General features: G+C 36.9%; 1 protein-coding gene across 1 annotated transcript in view; it reads right to left on the bottom strand.

Annotated features, from left to right (window-relative positions):
* RFX6 (regulatory factor X6) overlaps nt 1-17,891 on the bottom strand; it is a 36,573-nt gene that overhangs the window by 2,098 nt on the left and 16,584 nt on the right. The window contains exons 7-17 of the mRNA XM_035538657.1: nt 13,755-13,862; nt 11,179-11,256; nt 10,978-11,091; nt 9,741-9,790; nt 8,781-8,940; nt 7,817-7,961; nt 6,446-6,555; nt 4,294-4,411; nt 3,103-3,225; nt 1,500-1,709; nt 460-969 (exon numbers count right to left, since the gene is read on the bottom strand). Of these exons, the coding sequence (XP_035394550.1) occupies nt 460-969; nt 1,500-1,709; nt 3,103-3,225; nt 4,294-4,411; nt 6,446-6,555; nt 7,817-7,961; nt 8,781-8,940; nt 9,741-9,790; nt 10,978-11,091; nt 11,179-11,256; nt 13,755-13,862 (1,726 nt within the window). The remainder of the gene's footprint in view (nt 1-459; nt 970-1,499; nt 1,710-3,102; nt 3,226-4,293; nt 4,412-6,445; nt 6,556-7,816; nt 7,962-8,780; nt 8,941-9,740; nt 9,791-10,977; nt 11,092-11,178; nt 11,257-13,754; nt 13,863-17,891) is intronic.

The raw sequence follows: 17,891 nt of genomic DNA, 5'->3' as shown, positions 1-17,891 counted from the left end.
AAGTTAATGCTAATGCAAATTTTTATTCATTTCTCTTTCACCATCTTGAACCTATGACTAGAATGGCCCACTATGCTGATCCCAAAGGTAAGTTATCTTATGCCTGCTCTGCTTCAGAGTAGGTGTTCTGGGGACTGTTCGAGAGATTGCTAATCACAAAGGCATCCTGGTTTTGCTTCCTTTGTGAAAGACACAGCAATGGTGCTAGAAGAAGATTGGCATAGGTGCAACAGAGGCATCTGAGGTCAACTGAGGATTCCCCAGAGGAAAATAAATCCTGAAGTAGCTCGTTAAGCTGCTTTGCAATCTATGTGTGCCATCAGAGAAGTGGAAAATGGGAAAGTATAAATAAGAGCAGAAAACAAGCTTCCATAGGAAAAAGCAGAGAAAGACTCTTTCACTCCAGCACAGAAAGAGAAACAGAAGAGAAAAATAAAATATATTTGTATATATTAATACCGTTGGAAGCATTAGGGGCATATGTTGCTCCTGGACAAGTAGACACTGAGTTGCTCAAGAAATTGAAGCTCCCAGTATTCAGAAACTGCATACTGTGAGTGTCCTGAGGCATGGATGAGGGACCATAACTGGAAGGAGATCTGGCACTGTACGGAGATACAGCACAACTGTTGTTGAAGTAGTCTCTGGAGAACTGCTGTTCACTTAATGCATTGAATCGGCTGTGCTCTGCTCTGTGGTGGTAAACTCCCGGCGTGGAATGGGCCTGAGTTCTGAACATAGCCTGGTAATTGGAATTGTTTCCGTAGTAATTCTGATTAGTTTGCGACAAAGTCTGATAAAGGGGTTCTGAGTAGGAAGAGCACTGTGAATGTGTGGATAACACCGGGCCTACACTTGGAGGCCTCACAGCCATCGGCCCCTGGTTGATAACACTTCCTCGGCTGACCAGGGCGGGTGAAATGGGTGGAGTCATCAGGTGACCAGTGCTTTCAGACAGCTCCATCTGACCTGGAACAATAAACATTAGCCATCAACAGTGTTACTACTGCAGTACTGCTGAATACACGGAATGTGTTAAGACACGCTGGTGAAGTGCATGTTACCATCTGAAACCTTTACAGACAATATGCATTGGCTCCCACCTGTACAATGCTGGTTCTTTAATTCATGGTTTAGGGCTAGGAAACTTCCCAATTTCATTTTCCAGATTGGAGGCTTCCACATTCAGTGTGAAATTCCAGCAGATACAAGCCTTGTGCACTCAAGATGTTATTGTTTGTTCATGCCTCACAAGAACCTCATCAAGCCAGGACATGTAGGGTATTTTTACCATTGTACCAAGAGGATCTCTTACTGGCAGGGCTCTACAGTTGCCCCCTTCCATGAATCAGCGCAGAAGATGAGCTCACGAAATGTTATTTACCAGAGGTCCTCATAAATACATATGGTCATTGTTACTCTTACAGTAATGTGATACCGTGGATTGAAAGAGTAACAAGCAAATAGGAGAAAGAGAGACTAGGAGAACAGATACATACCTGTCAGCTGCATATTTTCACTGTCTCCTGTGGCAAAGGGATTCAGACCAGAAGGTACACTGCTGGGCTGGCTAGCTGACAAGGACACATAGGTTTGCTCTGCTAGGCACTCATTTTTGACTGAAGTGTCACTGGTCAGAGGAGCAGCTTTGTTACGATTTGCTAGGAAGCAAGAGCTGGGTGATGCAGTAAAGGTGGCTTTGCTTGCATCTGGAAGAGTAAGTGAAAACTGTTGGTGGCTGTTATAAGTGCTCATTGCACATAAATTCAACACTAGTATATAGGCAGCATATGAGCTGCCTGATCTGTTCATGACTTTGGTTGCTTGTTTTAAAACCCAGCGAAGCCTCCATCTTTTGCATGCAGTCGAAAACAAATATGCTCTACTCTTGATCTTCCCAGATGAACTGTCTGAATTATATTCCGCGACCACAGATCTACAAAATAGATGCTGATGGTGTTATCAGCTCCTTACTGAAGTCATCACAGTAAAGACATGGACTAGATTTATTTCCTTGTAATAAATGTCAGCAATGAAGTCAAGCAAATTACATTAAGGCTCATGATACTTCAGCCTGAAGAATCAACAATGGGAGTTTTAGAATGACAGAAAGTCTGTCTGTTTTCATACAGACATATAGAACAAAGCATTTGTTATACTCAGTTGTTCTTCAGTTTTCTGCAGACTACTGATAAAGTCAGTGGAAATTTTGGTATTTTCCAGTGGAAATCGTAACTTCACCCTATGGTTTCAAGGACTTCACCTAAGTGTTCAAGGAGAAGGCAATTGCTACATGGGACAAGGCATTTCCTGAAGGATGATTTAAAAGAAAAAGTGCATCCATCCACTCTCAGATAAATTCTATGCAAGTTTCTTGCAGCAAAGTGCAGATTTAGAGTAATAACAACCAAAGACTTAAGAACTGATTACAGATGTTAATGTCAATCAAAAATAATTCAACAGAGCCCAGTGGAGTTCCATTGCATTTTGGGAGATTAACTTGAACCAGAATTTGATCCATTTCTTATAAAAGACCTGGAGCATATGTCTTCAAACTGTATAATTCTGAAGAAGCCTGGTAGCTGGAAAAAATACGGGATACTATTTTAAGCTCTTTTTATTTCTTTTCCATATAGTAATACTTCAGTCAGATGCTAAGTAGGGTTCCAACTTGTGTTCCAATCTTGCAGGCACATTCACATTTTGTTAACATTTAATACATTCCTAGTTCAAGGCATAATTACATATTTCAGCTTTGGTAGAAAAACTGGATTGGGAATTCCTGCTCTCTCTGCTATTTTACTTCTTTACACACTGCAGATTGTGGTCCTTCAGTTGCATCCACAAAACTGTTTGAAGCATCCAAGATCACTTCAGTGATCGTGTGTATTCACATTCCCACAAAACATTATTAAGTGAACCATGGTTGACAGTGGGAATAAATTGCTGAGTGAATGTTCACAGCCTTTTCAGGTGGATTTGACAATGTCACATAGAACTACACCTTCAGAAGACTGTAAGTCTGCTTTTGCTTAAAGTTCAACAAATATGCAAAACTCTAAAAATGCAGGAACACGTTCAAAAGAAACAAGCTCTAGTTACCTAAATTCTTCATGTATTTGTCCAGTAGATTCTGGAGTTCTTGTTCTTTGTCATTGTTGAACTGTGTCTCCATGGCAAGCAGGATGTACTCATCTAGTAGCATGCGGACCAAATGAAAAGAACCTTTTGGAGGAGAAAGAGAGAGAGAGTAGCTGAGTTATCTTTGTGACCATCTCTCACCACTCTACAAGAAGCTGGTGAAACAAACAAATAATTGTGGACTTTAAATGACCTGGCAAGACCAACAAGAAATAGTGCCTAACTTCTAGCTCTAATCTCTCTTTGCACTGGCCCACCTAGCTCAATTGTTTACTGTCCTGTAGGCTATTTGACCACTAATTACATCAAAGAAAAATACTGATGAAAGTGAGACATGCTTTATTCTTGAAGAGGGCACACAGTGGAGCTAGATAAGGCTGCAGTCTGCTAGAATGCCTCTGCTCTATTTCTGTTTGCCTTGTGCTAAATAACCAGACAATAACTGGTGAAGTCTTTGACCTTATTTCAAGGATATATGACATTAAAAATGTGTCTGTCCTTACAGCTATTTCAAATAGCCTCTGAATTTTAGAAAATGATGTACCTACTACTGCAAAGACAAGTTGGGAAATGATGTACTGGATTTAAAATGGATTTAATTTGCTCTAACATTTTCTATTTTATAAAATATTCTGAGAATTCCCCAGACCAAACATTTCTAAAGATGGACCTATGAACCTTAATTTTTAAAACCACAGATACTGTTGAATTGAATGTCTGCTGAACCCAGAATTAAATAACACTAGTGACCTACCAAATTCATTGTGCTATTATGAAAACAAACCCTTCCCAAACTGGTCCACATGTAGAACTAATAATTTAAATCTTCAGTCTCCTACTGAGATACATAGTTACAGCTCCAGTGGCATATCAAAACAAACAGCTTCTAGCTCTTAAATGGCAAAGCAGTATCAAACAGCAATTCAAGAGAAAAATACCTTCAGAAAATGAACATGTGACACAGATCACCAATAAGTTACTGCTATCATTTACTGTAAAATGTTAGTTTGAAAAGCACATTACACAGTATTTGTGGCTTTGATCAAAGAATCTTTAGACTATGACAGGCTTCTCTGCTGAGGAAGTAGTGGGAGGTAGATAAATGCCAGCACTTATGTACAAAATATGAGTGTTTTTACAAAGTCCAGGTACCAAAACTTGATGCGTTGTTTAGAGTTAGGTTATGCATCACTCGAGCACCGAAAAAACTCCATTTTAGAAGAAAGTCTTGAGCCCTCTTCTTTAATGACCTCCCATTTTGCTTGCTTGCCTGAAAGACAGAAGTAGTAAAATATTGTAGGTATGCTAACTTGCTTTCTACACACAGGAGAGAATAAAGGAGAACTGAATATTCTTGAGAGTTCAAGGAGTCCTTGACTCAGGCTAATGTGGTAGAGTGGATCAAGCTGCCTGAATCAAACTGTTTTCAGAACGCATGTCCTAAAGTGATAAACAGCAGAATTCACTCTTTACAACGCAAACAGAGTAGAGCTCTGACCATGTTAGATGAAGCAAACTGTTTACCACTTGGGTTCTGGCTGTGCTCTGAAGACGTATAAATTAGCTTGTATTCTAATACTGAAGATGGCAAATTGTTCTGTAAATATACAGGTATACAGAGCAAAAAGAAAACAACAACAACAAAAAACACCCTCTAGTGCCATGTTATTCCACATAAACAGGGAACACAAATTAGTCTCTGTAATTTATTATAATCTGTATAATACCTGCCAGACTTTCTCTCAGAAACTGGTGCGTTTACTGTTGTAACACTGAAGCTTTTAAAGTTGCTCATTTCATACTGTCACTTTGTTCTGGCTGTGATTTGTTCATGTGGTAATAGTATGCCCTGTTGCTTTCTCAAGCAGCAAGCAGAAAGAAGCTGTTGTGTTTTGACAGTAACAACACTTCACACAGACAGCAACGGAAGGATTATATGTTCTGTAAATGATTAGCTCCTACTTAATAGATCTAGACTCGGGACTTTCTGGTATTTCTTACCCCTAACTACAGGAAAACAATGCTAGGAAACATACCTGTTAACTTTAATAATTACAGTACTAAATAGAAGATGCTGAATGGGAGAGTACTTCAATGTTTCTGCCTGGTCTGTTTATTCAGAATTGTGTTTTAAAATTGTGGAATCAATTCTAGACTGTAATCATTCAGTTCTAAAGCAAGCTATGATTGCTCAGCTTCACTGGGAGTTTTGTGTCTAGGCAAGTGCATGTAAAGACTTGGTTGGGTTTTGTTGCCCTGACGCACCCAAAGCACCTCACTGTCCTGCTAACATATGACAGTAAATATTAGTAAAATCAGACTGTTTTAGAAAGAAAGAAGATATGACTGTCCCATTGAAATTTGGGAAAACAGGTGAAGAAAGGGAAAATGACATGCCCACTTCTGTAAGTGGCAGAAGAACTCTTCTGCAAGCCAGTCAAAACTAACTGCATTGCCTCTGCCTCTTGCACCCATTCATATCAAGATGGTCCCTAAAACGATGGACAAAATAACATTTCATTTCCAGACAGAACAGGGCCTGATGGGAAGACCAGTCTTTAGAGCTAGTAGTAAGCAATATCATGTGTAACATTTCTTTCTGCTAGTTTACATTAATTAGTGTCGCAAATTGGGTTAATATCTCTTCCTTGAGATATAATTGAGAACTCACTTTGTTCTGAACCATAGTGTGATCATTCATAACTACATCTATATAAAATACTTGTGATCAGAAAGCATCTTGTAAATCAGGGAAAAAATCCCACCAAAAGCCTCAATTACCAAGTTAAGCACCTTATAAAGCTATAAAACTCTATCTTTCATCTTTGCAGAAATCCTGCTGCAGGTTAGCTACTTTTGGATCCATCTGCTGCACTAACCTATACGACATGCAGTACCGTCTGAATAATATGAAGGAAAGGTCTGCTTCTCTAAAGGACAACTTTGGCTCACCTTATTCACTGGGCAATACCCCTGTGATTCTGCATGCATGCACAGATAAGTTTTTTTTTTTTCCATGTAGAGCTTGTGACAGTGCTGACTTTCATTTTTTAGTTAAGATAGGTAGTTTTTTCACAAACATAGTTTTTTTCATTGACTTAGTTTTTTCAACAGCACTCAACATGATTAATTAATAATCTTCACTTTCACACCAAGTGAAGAACACCCTGGTCACAATGAGGATATAGAAGCAGAAATGACAGTCTCACATAGGAAGTTAGTGGGACTGCATAGTTAAAGGACTGTATCAAGAATAAGGGGAGTAGGATTTGGTCTTGAGTCAAGCAGAATATTTGACAGGTACCTTGATAACCCTTTGCTCAACCACAGTATCCAACCATTCAATAAATGACTCCACAGTGGCATTCTTCTTTAGAAGGTCCTTCAGTTCTTGGAACACTGTAATAGAGTCATCTACCACGTAAAAAGGAGAACATATCATTGCATGCTATTCTGAACATGAGAAAAAGCCACTCACCAGCCATATGACAATATTGTAGCATGGAAAGGAAAGGCAAAGAATTAGAGCAGTGAAGAAATGAGCAATTATTCAGCAAAGTAAGGAGACACACATCTATCACACATACATATTTTAATTATTTTAACATTACAGTCATACAGTATAATTTTACAAGAAGATAAAAGAAAAAAAAAACACTGCTATTTCCCATTCATTTTTAGGTTCAGCCTTGAAAACTTATCTGTTACTAAGTTTAGCAGAACAGATTTATCTGTGATGCGGCTGACTTGTACACTGTCTTAAGGTTTCTCTTATGTTTTACCAATTTCTCACAATATAATGTAAAGTTAACTTCCCTAATTCCCATTTGGGAGAAAGTGCCTGTATGACTGGTTATTTTGCCTTTTCTTTTCTTAGCTGATGTGGGAGAACAGAAGAATAGAAAACAATTACAGAAAAAATAGGAAGTGGACTACTCAAATTAAAATGTGAATAGGATTGTGAACCATTATTTAAGAGAACAAACTTTTATGATCAAAGTAACAGTCCTTAGAAGATGACACATTGCTATTGCTCTTCTTTCAGCTCTCCAAACTCTGATCATCATGCTTCCTATGACAAAGTTATATTTTCAAAAAAGACAGCTAATTCTTTTTTTTTTTTTTTTTCCCCAAAATAGCTATGTATAGCAACATGTAAAAAAAATAACACCCCAAGAATTCGTACTTTACTCCATTCTATTTTGTCTATGAAAATGGCTGTTACAGTTTATAGATAATTGTATGGTTTTTTAAAGGTCAACTTTCAGCCAAAAACAAAACCAAAAAAGTAAACTAGCTCAAGTATCCATTTAATTAAGCTATAATTACTGTCAACTTTTGCGACTTTTTTCAAGAATCTCTGCTAATATCCCCACATGATCAAGACAAAACTTCAAAAGGGATTTTGTTACAATTAGCAACTGACATGAAAATTATTTTTTCAACAGCTGTTTAAAATCTTCTACCCCGGATGACTTCCCAGTGCAAGCTTCTATTTTTGTAGGACATAGTAGGGCAAAAAATTGGTTTTCTTAAACTAATGTTAACACTGAGCTAGATCAGAAAATGCAGTGTCACTGTGCCTTTTCTCAGCCCATCTCCAAGTAGACTAGCATGGCAAGGAATGAAAGAGTAGATTTCTTTTAATGTTACAAATATATCACCATGGACTTACATTCACTGTAGACTTCCCCATCAGAATCTGTGCTCCCTGAGACTGCAAGGAGTGCCTGAGAGCCAATACTATTCAAATCAACTTTTTCAATATCTGACACCATGGAATTCACCACATGCTGATCAAACAGGGCTGGCCGAGCAATCTGTAAGAGAAAACAAGGTAAAATGCTGAGAAGCCTGAAAGAATTCTCAGAGAAGAATCACGAGCTGTCTTTTCATGGTTGTTTTTTATAGGTCAAATGTGATAATGTTTCTCTTCCATTAGAATTCTAATGTTCTTCTAATGTGCCTTCCTTTCAGCTCATTTTCACAATGTCACCCACAAGTCTGTCTTAATATTTATACAACAGAAAACTAACTCAAGGTGAATACATAGTGTATCTACAGTTATTCATGAGGGCTGCACTCTCAAAAGCCCAAGCTGCTAGCATTTAAGCTCCCAGAAAGGTACTGTTTCCTTTTCTACAATCTAACAAAACATCCTATGGAGATGTCTCCCAATTGCAGACACTTGTACCCTGCCAACTTAGCGTTGGAGCACTCAGCTACCTATCATTTACATTCATTTCAGTCAGACTTCAAAAGAGGTAAGTTCACATCATGGGCAAGACAGTGAAACTTTGCTAGGCATGAAGTATTGTCTGATATTTTCCCATTTAGAGCTAGAACAAATACCAAAAATTCCACTTTATCATATGATTGCCTAAAGTTCCCATGATGGTAATTCACTTTAACCATGGTCTTTCCCCTCTTTTTCCTCTCTTTTCTACTACTTCTTTTGAAGTTCAGAACGTCTTGATAAGATCTATTTCTGTCCTCTTCTTTCTTTCGTGCTGAAAACTACAAGATGCAAGTCTTTCATGGAAATATTGATTAAAACTTGAGGCATTACATCTCCTAGCCAGCAAAATGAACTGAATGTAATTGTCAATTTTCTGATGTATAAATCTTATTCTGTTTACCTGTGCTAGGTGTAAGAATGATGTCTGCCGTTTCAGGGAAGAAACAAATCTTCGTGCAATAGGCAATTTCTTATCTGTCAGGACTTCTGGTAGATTTTCCAAAGAAGAAACAACCCACTGTTCCCAGTTTTTTGCAAAATTTCTTATATCTGCCAGTAAACTACAGCAAAAAATGTGTTTTAGAGAAACATCAATAAAAACTGTCTTGCATTAATTTAAAAAAAAAAAAAAAGGGGTTTCAGTCTGTGATTCACAGACTCCTGGACAGATCTGTGAATTATTCCTCAGGTAATCCTGAAAGGAAACAGATGTCTGATCATCATAAGGCTAAAACTGACTATATTTTGATATGTACCCCCCTCTGAGAAAAAAAAAAAGTAAGCCACCTGTCAATTGAAATAGGTTGAAAACCACTAGTATTAAGAATAAACCATAAGAAATCCAATAACTTTTAGAGATATCTGAAGCTTGAAGTCTTAGACATAAAACTCCAAACATGACAACCTCCAAGAAAAAGGAAAAGTGAGAAGATTCAGAGGTAATTTATAACAATCCTCTTATTAATATCTTGGTGAAAATAAAGCTTAGATATCATGATGATACATAGGACATAAACCTGAAAAGTATCTTAAAAAAAATCTTTATACAATGTAAGCATTTTTTTTGGGGGGGGGCCGGAGGGGGATAGGGCCTCTCCTAGGGTTTTAGTGTAGAAGAAACATATTTCAAGATATTCAACGAGACACTGAAACCGGACATTAAAATAGTGTCTATCATTTTAAGGCCATTCTACTTCTATAGCTGTCCTCAAAGCTGATAGTATTTTGTCATACACATTCAACTGTTATAAAAATGAACATAAATATTGTGAGAAAATTTCTCTAGGATATATAATTTCTATTTACTCTATATTTTCCTGGAACATGCTTAGCAATCAGAATATAGAGTTATTATACCTACCTTTCTGGCATTTCTTGCATCGTTGCAGGGATGAGTACATCTGTAAGGACCTTCAAAAAGGTAACAGAAAACGATATCAAGCTTCCATTGGCCATTTATTCATTCATGTCTTATCTACTTAGATTATAAAGTGATAAGGACAGGGAGTTTATATAGAATAAAACCATTCAACCTACTGTCTAGATTTCTCCCAACACTATTAGATGGGAACATATTTATTATATATATTTATTATATACCTAGATATCTCCCATTCCTAATATATGCTTCTTTGCTGCGTGCTAGTAAAACAATAAAATGCTATCACTCCTGTCTTACAGTAGAGTAACCTCCCAAGTTCTCAAGAGCTGTTTGACTCTTTCTTTTACCATACTGCATGTGGCACTGAAGGTGTTCAGGGTTTAGGATAAATCTCTTATGGCTAAGTGTGGTGAGGAACTGTGTTGGCAAAAAACTCTGCCAACTGGCCTGCCTCCTGGGGCATTTTATTGCAGGGGACAAAGTTGTTGGACTATATTCCAAAAATCTGTTTCCACCAGTAATCCAAACACTTTGATAAATACACAGTAGTACTCTTCCTCCTTTCTGGCAGCTGTGCTGCCAAGAATATCTAACATGATTATGAGTGAGAAATGGTGAGACGGACAAGAGAGAGAATGATAGATTTATGATCTTTGAGTAATTCTACCTTATCAGTTTTCTAATTCGGGCTCCTGTAGTATTTCTTCTTCTGTCACTTTACATATTTATTACAAGTAAAGTTAGTATTGATCTACTGGGACATCAGGTTTATAGCAGGAAAAGCCTCATAAACACGAGGTACAATATAACCTCTACAAGTAAATGAGGTTTAATGACTCATCTCCAGGGTAGTAATTATGATCTTCAGTGCTAATCACCTTCCTACTTTATAGCTTGATATGTTTCTAAGACATACCTGTTTTCTTCCTTTGTGTATTTTTCCCCTGTTTTTGTACATTAAAGAATGACAAATGTATGACGATAAGGTAGTAGGTGCTAAACAGCCTCAAGTCTCTTCCTTTGACTGCTTGATGTTTTTTATTATGCCATTAATTATTTCCTCCCATTGACAGGTAGTTGTCAAACGTGTTATAGAGGGTATGACAATCTTTCTAACTATATAGCGGGGCATCCTGATATTCTTTGATATTATTTTTGCACAAGCAAAAGCTATACTATGGCTGAGATTATCCATTTAACTAAATACCTAACTTACCTTATACAGAATTGAGTCACAAACGCAGAAGATGTCAACAATGATGGGATTTTCGAGCAGGGGAAGAAGATGGTCAGGCATTCCTTGCCAAAAATGTAATAAGAAATGCTGAATCTAAAAGAACCAGAATCATGGACATAAACAATGCTTTCTTGTCTGCCTGTGTATATATACCAAGAATGTGTATTCAAACAATCTTACCTCTTCAAAGTTCCCATTAATTGCATTGTCAAGGACACACTGACAGTGTGTTTTGTACATCATGATAAGAGTATCTACCTATTTTGGAAGAAAGAAAGATTAAACAGTTTCTTAGCTCTCTCTCCTTTCTTGCTACAGTGATCTGTAGCTTTCTGTAGCTAGAATTTAAACATACAAAATAAACTGTATTACAATGCATAATTACAAGTAGGGTCTGTATATCTTGAAGTGATGACATCATTCATCTCTCTTTTTTATCCACATCTCTAAGTCTCAATGTTACTGTCAGAACTGTAGCATTTGAATCCTGTATACAATGTGAACATGTGGATATCAAAGACAATAGCTAGATTAGCCAGTCAGATGGCAAGGTAAATTCACTTTCTGAAAGCTAAGATTAATCCTAAAGAGTAGTGCAAGTTAATCATTAGGCTACTATAGGCGTCTATGAGTGTTCTGAAACATCATCTAGTTGGACAAATGAGAAAATAGCTGCCAGTCATTTGGTCAAAGTTTAATCACTGCCTTACACGAACTGAACTTTAAAAAGCAGAACTCCTTTTCATCTCATCAGGCTAATTTATCTGAGTGGAGTGTTCCCTTATTTTAATAACCCTGCAGAGATATTACAAGAGTTTGTAAAAAATTACCATAAATCTTAAAATTTGTAGTAAATTACAAGAGTTTTGTAAAATATTTGAAGGAAAGAAAGATGGATGCTAGCAAAACCATTCTTACTGTCTAGAATCATGAAAAGTTTTGTTACAGCTTGTGAACTTCTCCAGCAAACCAGTCCCAGGTTTTGAATGAATTTAGTACAGCTTTATTTCAATAGGTCTCACATACAGATTTCTTTGGAATGTACTTTCCTGACTTTCACAGCTCCTTTTGTAGCTACATGTCTTTGAAAAAGAGTGCAAAGGCTGAGATTCAAGAACATTATGAGGCTTTTTTTTTTTTTTTGGAAGGGTTTGTTGAAAATTTGAATTTTGGGTTATTTTCTTCAGAAACATAAAATGCAGAAACTATCAATTTGTTTTAGTGCAGACTGATACATTTATGCAATCTCCAGCAAATTCAGCTGCATACAATTTTTAAGACCTTTAATGAAGGAGTCTAACTTCATGTGTGGTGCTTCAACAGAGTATCTAAAGTTCACTTACACATTTCCTTGACTTTAAAGACTTGTAAAGGTCATTTAACTTTTGTCCTCTGTTAGAGCTTTAAATATTGTTGTAATCATATTATTTTGGATGAATCTTAATTTAGGGGACTGAGTGATGGGACAGTAAGTGAAGGGATAACAGTGTGAACTGCAGGAGAGAGTTCAATAACTCTTGGCCAGATAAGCTGAGTGAGGGGAAAGACAATAGAGAAAGAAAACAGGAAGTAAGAACAAGGAATGAGGAAAAAGTAGCAAGGAGAGAGAAAGAGGAAGACACACACATAAATTCATATCTCTTCCCCCAGCTTCCTTGTAACTCCAGGAGTCTGTTCCCAGAGGAAGTCACCTACAACGGGCCCTCTTGGGCCCTTGGGTCACCTGGTCCCAACACCAGAGCAAATGCACACTGCCAATTCAAAATGAAGACAAAATGAGTTTTATCTTTTTGTTCATTGTTGGTGTGGTAAAATCCAGTTTTTCTTACAGTGTTGTATTGGACCTGTAGGGAACCTCAAATTCTCCTCAGATTTACATGTTACAAGAACACTGTATATATGAGAGATGTCAATTCACTAGTGGAGTCTACTGCAGCGGGTGATGTACACTACTGAGGACACCAGTTCTTGGGCTTTCTTTAGAACCTGTAAGATTTCCACCTAAGATCTGTGTTCTACAGATGGCTCCTTTTGTTTAGTTCTTCACATCAGGAACCCCGGGCTTCACTACTTTTACAGAACAAACTTAAAAGCAATGTATGGCTTATAAAACAAAAATCATTAAAGCAACGTATCTCAAGACAACCACCATCAGGACCCATACTGGTGTTTAAGCTAGAGAGTTCGCAATTTGTACCAGAAAGATGTCTAGCACAGTTCAGGAATTTAGCAGATCAGAAATATAACACAGACTTAACGCACATGCAATCAGTTAGACATAAAACATACTACAGAAATACTTCTAACTAACCCTTAGGATAATCCCCAAAATCCCATATAGTCAGATTTTCACTGATTCTTTTCAAATAATTAATGAATGAGTGTAAAGTTCATCTAATTATTTGTTGTGAATTATTTGTTCTGATCTAATCAGAACAAAATTTACCTTAAATCCAAAGGCATTTGGAATGAATACAACTCTGAGTTATTTGTTTGTTTAGCTCTCCCCGTCTTACATACCATCAGTTTGTAAAATACTAGGTCAGTTAATAGGTAAATAATTCAACCACCTTTCCAGTGGAGAGCCAGTTAATCGGTGTTAGTAAAGGTTTGCCCCCTCTATAAATCAGTCACCTCTGTTTGATTGTGGACATTTCTGGCTCTTTCATGTCAATACCTCAAAGGCTAAGATATGAAGAAACATTCTGTGGCAATTTTTGATCTGTAAGTTAGAAGAGAAGTAGCTCATATTTTACCTTGTCTTTAGAAATGCACCCTTGAAGCAAAAGATGTTGAGCACTTGGAAACTCTGGGAGGAGAGTTCCAGTTTTGGAACTCAGAGAATATTTCCGAGTGAAACCACCCTGAAATGTGAGGGAAAAACAGTAACATTGAAGTACTTAATACAGCTTTAGCTGAGTCAAACAATTTGTGCTGAATTTGTATATTACCTAAAGAGTCTCTCAACATTCCAGAATATTTACATTCAGATCATCCTTCAAAACAATTATACTTATCCAGATCTGGATTTCTGCTCAGAAAAGCAATTAAGGACTTGCCTAGATCTAAATTCTACCAATTTGAGTTTTCAGAATGATGCAGCCTTCGAGACACATTACTTCATGGAATTCTACAAGCTTTGAAGTTAACCTGTGTTTAAAAGCTAAAGTAGAATATAATCTGTTACTCTCCTCTACAGTATAGGCTTGTGACATCCTCAGAGCAACCCTAAGTTTTACTGAATATGTATCTTTCTTGTGCAAGGATATAGGGTACTGGTAGTATTATTGATTTCATCTGCTCTCTTCCCTCTCTGATGGCATTACAATAGTGGGTTCTGCTGTTTTAATACAATAACCACTATTTTAGTTTATCATAAAATTTGATAATATTTTATGGCATTATAGGTGTGGTGGCATGTAGGGCCTATGGACACTTCTGAATGATGTATTTATTATATAGGTATCTGTGATTGTGGACGACTTGACGTGAAGCCCCAGAAAATATCTTCCAGTTCTGTCTCCTACTGTATTGAAATAGATACACATAAACATATGTACCAAGAGCTTTGTAGGAAAAAAAGGCAGGATCCTGAGCTGCATGCCCTCCTGGGGCATGACGCTGATTTTAGCTGGCTTCCTCATAATCTGTTGAAATGACAGAAAGTTTGGCCATTCACCTCAGAGACACTAGACTTGGTTCTGTGAACATTTTTGGAGCATTTTGCTTTTGTCCATAAGGACAGAATAAAACTGTGCTGGGTAGTACAGGCACATACAGTCACAGATCTACACAATAGAAAGAGCCCTGTACAGCAACTCAGTCCTGAAGTTCCAAGTCAGAGGTCATAGACTGAGCCTGGAAAGAGGAAATGCAGTTTCAAAGGGACTTACAGGAAAGGAATATATCATTTTGCTAGGGCTAACTCTTTAACAACAACAAAGAGAAATAAAAAAGAAAGGGGGGTTATTAACAATATGATCTCTGTTTTATATCTCAGTAACAATGGTATTCCCAGAGGTTTCATGTTCTCTAGCTGCTTTACTGATGCACTGTCAACACTGACCTGGAGACAAGACAAATTTTTCTTGAATTATATTAAATTCTGCTGATCTGAGAGTTCCTTGCAGTTCTTAGAGTTCACCTCTCTAGCCTCTTTGGCTTGTAACTTCTGAAATATCATAAACACATTTTGTACTAGTTACAGACTGAGAAAACATCTTGAATAGTTAGATGTGAGCCTTTGGAGAGATTAGACTTGCAAAGGATGAAACAACAGCCACTTTGTACATGCATTTACTAACCAGAAGCAATATAAGGTAAATCAATCTTTGTTTAGGTTTGTAACAATACTCTCACAGAATCTGGTTTGGTCTTTTTCTCCACAAAGTAGAACAGTCATATTTTGTAGTGATATAATGTTACTATGCTTATATTAATAATGCATACCACATTATGCTTATTAAGCTCTAAAACAATATAAGATGAAATCCTCATCCTCAAGAGAAGCAATGAAATCTGTACTATCATGCTGTCTTTACTGAATGAATCATGCTTATTCTCATAGGATTGCATTCAAATCCAAAGACTATTTGGCTGAAACCCTTTGTTCCACTTCAGTCCACCCAGTCCTCATGTCAAGGCTTTGCATAGGGGCTTGGGCATGCCTACTGCATATTCCTGCAGTAAATCTACTACAGGATTCCTTTTGAGATATATATATTATACTACTATACAGATTCCTTTTGTACTAATGGAATTTATGTGCATGCCCTAGACATTTGAATAGTACTTGAAGTGGTATTTTGCTACCCTTTTACATACAGTCAGATTTCACTTAACTGGGAATAATAGGTATATAGATAAATGCAGTATAAAGAAGTGCAAAAGAGAATATTTTCCCAAAAACTCACCAATTGGAGGCCAGTTTCATGTGAAATTATCTCAAATACTGTATTCAGAAAACTATAGCTGTACCTGGTTTATTCAACATATATATTATCCCCTATTTTTATAGGGTGGAATGTCTACCAAAACAGATAGCCAAGAATGAGTACCTACATTACGTAAAAAAACTTTGCCTGTGCTATCTACTATCCAAATACATATACACTCTAAGTCAAAGAAATTAGAGAAATTTAAAAACATTAGTACTTCTTCACATCAATACTTTTGCAGTTTTGTAATTGCCTATAAGTATCAGGAGTTTCGTTTTGTTTTGTTTAATAATAGGAGTAATTTCAATTACTTTATGATGCAATTACCCATTAAATATATGAAAATGTCTGATTAAAAGAGATTAGTTCTTTTAAAAGAAGGCAGTGATGGTGGTGGGTGGTTTAAAAGAAGATAATTTGCAATGTTTTGTACCTTGCTAATGGACTTATATGACTGTGCCTCAGCTCTAGGCTTAATATTTTAACCCACTGCCACTTGCCCTTTCAATTTAATGCCATCTGTTTCTAATGGCCATTTAACATTAAGATAATGACAGTAATATTATCTGCCTAATTAACCATGCAGACTCTAATGGTGCACTAACTGGTTTAGATAAAAGAATTTGCTGATATCTCCCCCTACAGAGAGAATACTAGAAAACGTGATAAAACATACCAGAAGTAAACAGTGTCCCTGGCACTCAATAAGTGTTCATTCAAATGCCATTTACTCAGTATATTTAGACAATCAGTGCTTTAACATCTTTTCAATGTCTTTATGTTCTTACTGGGAATTATACCTTATGCAATCATTGTAAATCTTTCTGGAATACCTAATTGCATGTGCTTTCAAGCAAATGAATAAAGATATATCACCTATTCACTTTAATGGAAAGCATCTTGCCAAATTTTTAGTAAACTGAGATTACTGAAATTCAGTTTTGACCACAGAAGCCTGTTTTTCTCTTAAGAGCTGTCTGAGTAATTTCAGATAACATAAAGCCACACAAATGAAACCTCACACTGGTATGTCTTTTGTCATTTATTTCCACTGACTTCCTTGTGATTCTTTTTCTGGGAGGACCAACGCATTGAACTTTGGGGCAGAAGCAAGACAGGTTTATGGGACTGTGAATTCCCAATAGATTGAGAATTCCATATCTGAGATGGAAGGAAAGTGTGTATTCATTCATTTATGCCAAGGGAACCAGAAATTTTCATCCTCCAACCCTGAAAGAACAAATATTTTAGCAGTGCTCATAAATCCTTGAATATGTTGGGGATATCCCCAGCATAGCACTATCTTTTTTTTTGATAAGATAGCTGATTATCTGAATGGGGAAAATAGAGCAGATCTAATCTGGAACCTCACTAAAATAATTGACGTGGTGTCACCATGGGAAATGATTAGTTATGCTGGTGAGAACAGGGATTAGTAGAAGAATGTAAAATGTTTAAGAAACTGACTCTAGCTGTAATGCTAACATGTTGTGTTGACAGTGAAAATTCTGGGCTGAAAAGGAATTGAAGTAAAGATTCTCAAAGATCAGACTTGGGACTGATGGCATTGAATACTTCATAGATTAAATTTGCTGACATGAGCTAATGAAATCATCAGTAAAAAGGAAGACCAAGAGGTCACGTAGAAAGACCTGGATGGCTTTGAGATAATGGCAATAAAGGGGGTGAAAATCAATAGAGTAAAGCTACACTCTCAGGGACCAATAAGAATTTCTGCTATCAGCTAGGAATTGCTTATCTGGAAATGAAAAAGGAGAAAACCAGTTGTGTATCAGTTGATCACAGAGGCTATATTTAGTCTGGTAAATTAAATGGAGTCAGGAAATGTTCCCAGACAATATTGGAATGGTATTATTCACTATTATTCCTGGCCTTGTTTTGGCTCTTGCCGACAACTATCAGACACGCTTCAACAGCTACTGCATGCTAGGGGCT

This window comes from Cygnus atratus, chromosome 3 (assembly GCF_013377495.2).
Source record: "Cygnus atratus isolate AKBS03 ecotype Queensland, Australia chromosome 3, CAtr_DNAZoo_HiC_assembly, whole genome shotgun sequence".
NCBI lineage: Eukaryota > Metazoa > Chordata > Aves > Anseriformes > Anatidae > Cygnus > Cygnus atratus.
The sequence above is the reverse complement of the archived record's forward strand: the minus strand, read 5'-3'. Positions and strand labels throughout refer to the sequence as shown.